Raw genomic sequence first — 8,350 nt, 5'->3', positions numbered from 1 at the left:
TATATAAATAAAATACCAGTTACAATTTTAATGACATATTAAAATATTATTTAATTAATTATTAATTCAATGTAATAGAGACCTTCCTACTTCCTCTCCATCATCCACAGCACAGTGTGGTAGCATTGAATTCATAAAATGTTCATAATTTGACCTTCTATGTAGGCTGGCTTGTTGCTAGGTGATGCTTGTTTTATTTGTTGCAGTGGATGGGGCCTTGTACACATTTGGAGAGAAAGACAGTGGGAAGCTGGGCTTGTCCACTGAGAAGCTGGCCAGTCATAAACTGCCTCAACAGGTGACCGGCGTCTCTGATAAGGTGGTACAGGTATCCTGTGGAGGAGGGCACACCGTGGCGCTTACAGGTAGGAGAACATATTTTGCTTTGTCATCTTGTTCCACTGTCTTTCCTCATTGAGAAGAATGAACGTTATGCATGTCTGGTACTGCAGAGCACGAGGTGTATTCGTTTGGCCTGGGTCAGTTTGGACAGCTCGGCCACGGCACTTTCATATTTGAGTCACGTTTACCCAGAGTGGTTGAGCATTTCAGGAGGGGCAGAGTTAAGCATGTGGAGTGTGGAGAGAACCATACAGCGCTGATTACTGGTAAGCATGCACTGAAAGCCACCTGACTACATTTATCTACTCTGATACATTTGACATGATATAATTTCCTCTAAAATATATACCGGTTCTGCTTGTGTATATAAAATCTGATGTGCTGGTTTCAGACAGTGGCCTTTTGTACACCTTTGGTGATGGTCGACATGGAAAGCTGGGGCTGGGAGAAGAGAACTTCACCAACCAGTTCAAACCAACCCTGTGTCCAAGATTCCTAGACTATTATGTACATTCTGTACGTATTACCACCTATCTACCTTTTATGACACAACATACATTTGATTTCTATCAGATGTATCCTTTTTCTGCTTTAAAACCGTGAAATGGTTTGACAAATACAATTTTCATATCCCTGTTGACTTAATTCCTTTTGAAACAGAAAGTAGAGCTTTTTTGATTTAATTCTCTTGTTGAATTTCTCATTCATTTCTCAAAAAGATGATTTTAATTTACTGCACAAACTTGCATGAATATTTTGGTCCATTTTCCACATCCAGCTGAGAAAGATTGAAAAAATGATTCAAAAGTTTGAGGTCAGTAAGATTTTTAAAGGGGCCATATGATGCGATTTCAATTTTTCCTTTCTCTTTGAAGTGTTACAAGCTCTTGGTGCATAAAGAAGATCTGTAAAGTTGCAAAGACTAAAGTCTCAAATCCAAAGAGATATTCTTTATAAAAGTTAAGAGTCAACCACACCTACCTAAAACGACTTGTTCTAACACGCCCCCACGTGTCTATGTAGCCCGGGGTCGTCACATGTGGTTGCCGCAAGCCCGCCGGCCGCTCTTTCGTCGAATCCGCCGGCCGCACCGTTCTCAAGCTCACCGGCCTCCTCTTACTCAGCCCACCAGCCGTTCCTCACTCTAACCGCCGGCCTCCGCTCACTCTAGGCCATAAACATTTTTCATTACACCAAATAATGTTCTTTTTAGCAACATCATATGACCCCTTTAAGAATTTAATACTTCTATTCAGCAAGGACACATTAAATTGATGAAAAATGACAGTAAAGTCATATAATGTTACTAACGATTTCTGTTTTTAAGTGAATGCTGTTCTTTTGAACTTTATTTTCTTCAAAAAATACTGTAAAAATATATAACAGTTTCTGCAAAAAAATTAAGCAGTACAACTGTTTTTAACACTGATAATAATAAGAAATGTTATGTGATCATCTAATCAGCATATTATAATTATTTCTGAAGGATCATGACACTGAAGACTGGAGTAATGGCTGCTGAAAAATCAGCATTACCATCACAGAAATAAATTACGTTTTAATATATTTAAAAATAGAAAATAGTTATTTTAATTTGTAATAATATTTTACAGTATTACCATTTTTAATGTATTTTTATCAAATAAATGCAGCCTTGGTGAACATGAGAGACCAAAAAAAATCCAAACTTTTGAATGTTAATGTAGATGTGTTGTGTGTTGTGACATGGATCAATATAAGCCACAAAACTCCTATTTTGATTTCATGGCAGCTGCAAACAGTGTGTGTGTTTTTCAGGTTACTTGTGGTGGGTGTCACATGCTTGTGTTGGCAAAACCTAGGCCCGAAGGGTCTGAGGATTTGATCTTAGAGGAGGATGACGTCACAGAAGACTACTTTGAGAAGTCCTATACTGAATTACTGGGGGACACACACAGTCAGACCACCCTGAACAGGAGTCTCTCGGCTCGGATCAGACGCAGAGAACGGGTGGGTAAATCCGGATGGGTCAAAATTAGTGCAACCGATTATCAGTTGGGACTAGTTGCAGTGTAGTCTTGCAGTCAAGATGAATAATAAGTCTTTGTGGTAATGTTTAATATAATATAATATAATATAATGTTACCTAAACAGTCATATAAATGAGTTAATTATGGAATCATAAATGACTTGCTTTTCCTCTGCAGGAGCGTTCACCAGATCAGTTTGGACAGATGTTTCGAACACTTCCAGCCCTGGGCGGAAATCAGCTGAGTGCATCTTTATCTGTTCCCAGCCAGATCCATCACTCCCATAGGAAACAACCAGGAAAGATCCCTCACAACAGCCTCAAAAGTAACAGCCTTAAAAAAAAATCTGTATTTAAAGGCATATCTGTGGTTTCAAATAACAGAAAAACAAGTTCTTTATTCACAAATGCAATTGTCACTTTTAAAAATATATTATTTATTCAAAATGCACAAATTTATATTAATTTACACTACTGTTTATTAGTTTGGGGTCAGTATGATTTTTTTATTCAGCATTCATCAGGCACATTAAATTTATAAAAAGTCACAGAAAAAACTTATGTTGTTACAAAAGATTTCTATTTCAAATAAATGCTGTTCTTTTGAACTTTCTATTCAAAGTATCCAAAAATGTATCACAGTTTTCGCAAAAATATTAAGCAGCCCAACTGTTTTTAACATTGATAATAATAAGATATGTTTCTTGAGCACCAAACCAGCATATTAAAATGGATAAGCCTGGAGTAATGGCTGCTGAAAATTTGAAAAATGCTATTTAAAATTGTAACAATATTTCACAATGTTACTGTTTTTACTATAAATTTAATTAAGGAAATGCAGACTACTTTCAACAACAATTTAAAAAAACTACTGACCCTAAACGTTTGAATAGTAGTGTAAACTGCTGAGTCTTGCTCAGGTTTTTATGTCTTCTCTCTCAATTAGTTCCTGGAAGGAGAGAGAAGTCCCTCGATGACAGAAGCAGTGTGAAGGATAGCGAGAGTTTAAAAGACCTCGGAGAAACCACTGACTTATTAAACCTGGTAGGAGAAGCATACCATCACTTATTAAAGAGGCACGCATGCTTTTATAATATATATATATATAGAAAATACATAGAATTAGACATTTCATGATTTGGTTTATTGTCATTTTTTAATGAGAAATCAATGCCAGTTTTAAACATAAGATAAAACAGTGTGGCACAGTAACACAGTGTTCACAACTGGTGAAGTCCATTTTGACAGGGGTCACGGGAAACAAAGGGGAAAAGCAATGCTAAATGCAAATTCAACTAAGTGTGTAATCATGAATAACTAGGATAGAAAAACAAAATCAATTTTTAAAAGGAAGACGTAAATGATGCAGACTACATTACATAAAGATTTCATTTAGTTTGGGTTTTGGGTTGCCATTTGATGTAAAATCTGGGTTGTGCAGAAAAAAAAAAAACGTTTAGAACCACTGATATAAAAGACAAAGCTTCCAAGTCTAAAGCAAAAGTTTCTTTGATTTCAGACTCACATAATGAAGATGGACCCTAGCGATAAGACCCTCACATTGTCTCCTATGGAGAAGGTAAGAGCTCACCTGGGTTGTTGTTCAAAAAATTTAGATGGTCAAACAGAGGTTGAGGAGCAAAAAAAAAAAAATTTTATTTCATGGGCTGCACTCTTTTAGATCTCTGCTTACGTTTTCTCTCTTTTTGCTTCATTGACTCATTCTTCTCATTTGCTTTGCGGCTTTAAAGCTCATTCTGCTCTCATTCAGCCTGCTCTGCATGGTCATTCGTTTCTCTAACACTTTCCCTCTTTTTATCCTCTGCTTCCTGGGATAGAAGAAAGTTAAGGTTGTGAAAGAGCACGGTAAGGAGAAGGGGAAGCCAAGAGATGACCCTGCCCTTTATAGAAAGAGGGCAGAGCTTTTAACTCGCAAAGCTCTTCCGACTGAGTTACTTAGAAGCTCAAGTGGTAGCTTAGTTGTCGGGGACAGTCTTGGGTCAGGGACCCCCCACAAGAGCCCTAAGAGACATGGTCAGGATAAGGAAAATGTACTTATTGCTTTGGAGGACAGAAGGCCTGCACATCACCAAGCTGCTAGAAGTAATATCAGAATGGGGACGGACATAAGCAGAGCTGGATCCAAATCCTTCCAGCCCAAACACAAACAGCTGATAAAGTCAAGGGATAGAGTCACAGGGAAAGACGCTGGGAATAAAGTACAGATGCTTGAGAAGGAACATTCAAAGGTAGAGGCTGAAAGCAAGAAGGTTGCTCACAAATCAAAAGGAAATACAAAACCAAACCAAGAAGGTAAAACAAAACCCAAAGATGGTCCATTGGAAGTCAGTAGCCAGTCTCAAAAGGTTGTGGGGAAAGAAAAAGAAGTAAAAATGAAACCCATAATTGTTGTTGAGCAATATCTTGAACAGACCATGCATAAGGACCAAGAGCCAACAGGTAAGAAGATCTCAAAAGAGATTTTACCAAAAGGTCAGAGGCTGAAAGCTGAAATGAATGCTGCTAAGACAGAAAACAAAAGTTTTGTCCCACAGAGCAAAAGGTCAGATTCAAAAAAAGACTCAAAAAGTAAAAAGACAACACAAGAGATCTCCACTACTTCACTTTCCTCTTGCCAAGAAGACATTTCTACAAAAAAGACTAAGAAATCAAAAGCAGAACAAAGCCAATTGCTAGTAGAGGACACAAAAAAGGGCCCTACCATTGTCTCAGAAGCTGCCTTCAAATCAGAATCAGTGTCAGAATCTGAGCAAATGAAGGAAAATCCTCTCACCAAGGTGACATCTTTTCTCCAAGATGTGGGAATGGAAAGTCCTGCTCGTTTACTTGGAGAAACAGCAGTCAGTCAGTTCCTTTCCCAGTCCACACTCCAAAAGATGCCAAAACCTCTTTCAAAACAGAGAACTCTATCTGATGTTTCGTCCCTGAGTGAATCTTTTGAGGTTTCAGGACAAGAGAAGACAAGAGAGGCCAAGAGGACAGCCGTCACCATCAACGTTAAGGCAGAACCAGAAACTTCAGATGGGAACTTGGAAAGTACCAGCTCTGAGTCCAAAACCGATGTTCATTCTGTGGTGGGAACATATAGAAGAAGTGAGGAGGAAGGAGGAGAGGAATCAGATGAGGAGGAAGAGGGGGAAAGCGAGGGATTGATGAACAGGAGGGATGAGAGTGAGGAAGTGGATGACCAAGAAGAGGAAAGTGAAAGCAAGACCCTAGCAAATGATAATGCGGTTGATGATGATACAACGATTAAAGCTTCTAGTGAGGATGAGGAAAGTGAGGAAGAGGAGGAGAAAAGTAAAAGTGAGGCAACTGAGGACGTAGCGAGTGAGGCTGAGGAAGCGGAAAGTCATGGAATAGAAGATGAGGAAGAAGAAACAAGTGAGATAAGTAGAAAAAGTGAGGAAGAGAGTGGAGAAGATGAGGATGAAAGCAAAACAAGTGAAGAGGAGGCGAGTGGAGAAGATGAGGATGAAAGTAAAGCAAGTGAAGAGGAGGAGAGTGGAGAAGAATCAGAGGGAAAGATAGAGAGCAGAAGTGACAGATCAGAGGAAGAGTCAGATGAAGAAGAAGAGGATGAGAAGTCAGAGGAGAAAGATAGTGAGCATGAGGAAGAAAGTGAAGTGGAAGGTGACACTGAGTCAGAGGAGGATGAAGATGGTGAAAAGACTAGCAAAGAAGAGGAGGAAGATTCAGAGAAGCAGGAGAGTGAGACTGAAGATGATGAAGATGAAGAGGAGAGTGAAAGTGAAGCAGAGGAGGAGGAAAGTGAGGAAGATAAAGAGGAGAATGAGGAAAGTGAGGAAGATAAAGAAGATAATGAGGAAAGTGAGGAAGATAAAGAGGATGAGGAGGAAGGTGAAAGTGGCAAAGATGAAGCAATGAGTGAGAATGATGAAGAAGAAGAAGAAGAAGAGAATGAAAACGAACAGGACAGTAAAGACAAAGAGGAAAAAGATGAAGAAGAGGAAGCGGCAGAGGAAGAGTCTGAAGAAAGAGAAGAGACAGAAGAAGCAGAGGATGAGGAGGGAGAAGAGGAAGACAATCAAGAAGAAGGGAAAGAGAGCAAAGAGGAGGAAGAGGAACAAGAAGAGGAGGAGGAGGAAAAAAAGGCCAAAAGAAAACTTGAAAAAGCCTCCGAATCCACCAAACCAAAGTCAAGTGTGAAAACATCAAAACAGCCGTCAAAAGCCAAACGGGCTCGAGTGCAAGACGATCAGTCAGATGATGAGTCCCAGGAGTCTAAGCAGTTTTGGGATGATGTTCTACCTCAGTACCTCAATCTAAAATAATTCAGCAACCTCAAGCTCTCTCTGCTCTTCCCTGAGATTATAAGCTTGCCGTTTCATACTTGCCTTTTATGTTCTTTCTTGCTTTTTCCTTTTTATTTTACATTTATTTTTTTTATTTCACCATTATTATTCTTGCAATTTCACTCATGGCAATCTTACCTAATGTATTGCTTCACATTTTAAATTTTAAATGTTATTTCTTTTACAAAATGATGTTTTCATAAGTACTTGTACGCCCACACAGTAGTGAAGACCTCATCATGTGCCTTGGACAGCCATGTTCGTTTACTAACAAATGTGCTTGATTTGCCAGTGACCTTGAATCAACCCTATCAATGACTTTAAATTCTTAAAAATGCAAAATTATTACCAATTTTGTTTTTTTTAAGAATTTAAATATGCCTTTAAGTCAGATGCCTAACCACATTAAAATGTAAAATAAAATGGCAGCTCATAATCTTTATGACTGGAAGAAAATAATTGGAAAAATACAGGTAAATTGAGCCCAAAGTTAGTCATTAAATATAATTTCGTAAAAATTTTGCACTTGTGCTTGTTCTGTGAACTTTTTTTTTTTATTTTTTTTTTTACATATAATAACCAATAAAACTTTTAATTTAATTCAACTATTTGCATCCGTTTTTAAATTAATACCTGTGTGTTGTTTTTTTTATTTTCAAAAGCACAGATTATCCGGGGACTTTATAAAGACAAAATTCTGTATACATTAAATGAAGAAAAATACATACTACATGACTGTTTAGTGAAAGCTATCGTGCAGTACCTGAGAATTTCATGCAGTACCAGAACATTTCAGAATATGATATATGTACAAAGCAAATTTTCATTTGAATTGTAAATATGCAAATAAAGAAAGCCATATGACATATCGCCAACTTGCAAAGCCGTTGCAATCAGAGTACTGAAAATCCTTCATTGGACAGGTGAGGCTGCCCTCATTTTACACTGTCTCTGTAGAGCTATTCCTCCTAAATGGATCCCTAGTTCATGTACCTACTTACTTGCGTGTGTTTATACATGTAGTTTATTAGTTAGTTTTAATTTTACAAAGACTACTCAACTCACATGAACCCTCTCCTGCCATTCTAGTGCCTTTAGCCCTCTTTTCGTGTTTCACAGTCACTGATTGTGCAATTTCTTACTTTTTGCACGGCCACCATCCATCTCTCCAGCTCCGGACAGATGAGATGAATGGAAAAGTAGAAGGAGAAGATGATGAGGAGGAAGAATGTTTAGATGATGAGGAAGAAGAGGAGGAAGAGCATCCAGAGGAAGAAGAGGGTGAAAAGTGTGATGAGAAGGAAGATATTCTAGATGAGAAGAGAAAAGAGATGGAGAAGCAGGAGCAAAGCATTACAGAGTCAGACGTACAGGTGCCCTGAAACCTTTCATTCATACCATTTAGACTAATTTAGTATGAACATAATGATTTAGCATTACGTCAGTAAACAACTGCAGTATTGCTGTGATTTGTTTGTGATGATAGTTTCTTACTCTTACAGAAAAAGCAGATTATAAGAGAAGAATCTGTTCCAGATGGACCAAAGAAAGGTTAGTGTTTTTGCTTTTCAGCATCCTTTTATTTTTCTATTCCCATAGTCCCCAAGAAAACCAGGGTTTTGTGGCTTTTAGTCCGTTTGTTAGCTTTGAGGGCATCTACAGT

At 38.1% G+C, this 8,350-nt stretch overlaps 1 protein-coding gene across 1 annotated transcript in view; it reads left to right on the top strand.

Annotated features, from left to right (window-relative positions):
* Nucleotides 1-8,350, top strand: part of LOC107695081 (X-linked retinitis pigmentosa GTPase regulator-like) — a 12,973-nt gene that overhangs the window by 3,784 nt on the left and 839 nt on the right. Inside the window, exons 7-15 of the mRNA XM_016494885.1 lie at nucleotides 207-365; nucleotides 453-608; nucleotides 734-858; nucleotides 2,140-2,331; nucleotides 2,529-2,676; nucleotides 3,297-3,394; nucleotides 3,870-3,929; nucleotides 7,860-8,060; nucleotides 8,190-8,238. Of these exons, the coding sequence (XP_016350371.1) occupies nucleotides 207-365; nucleotides 453-608; nucleotides 734-858; nucleotides 2,140-2,331; nucleotides 2,529-2,676; nucleotides 3,297-3,394; nucleotides 3,870-3,929; nucleotides 7,860-8,060; nucleotides 8,190-8,238 (1,188 nt within the window). The remainder of the gene's footprint in view (nucleotides 1-206; nucleotides 366-452; nucleotides 609-733; nucleotides 859-2,139; nucleotides 2,332-2,528; nucleotides 2,677-3,296; nucleotides 3,395-3,869; nucleotides 3,930-7,859; nucleotides 8,061-8,189; nucleotides 8,239-8,350) is intronic.

The sequence above is a fragment of the Sinocyclocheilus anshuiensis genome, unplaced genomic scaffold (assembly GCF_001515605.1).
Source record: "Sinocyclocheilus anshuiensis isolate Anshui unplaced genomic scaffold, SAMN03320099.WGS_v1.1 scaffold26, whole genome shotgun sequence".
In the NCBI taxonomy this organism is placed as follows: domain Eukaryota; kingdom Metazoa; phylum Chordata; class Actinopteri; order Cypriniformes; family Cyprinidae; genus Sinocyclocheilus; species Sinocyclocheilus anshuiensis.
The sequence above is the reverse complement of the archived record's forward strand: the minus strand, read 5'-3'. Positions and strand labels throughout refer to the sequence as shown.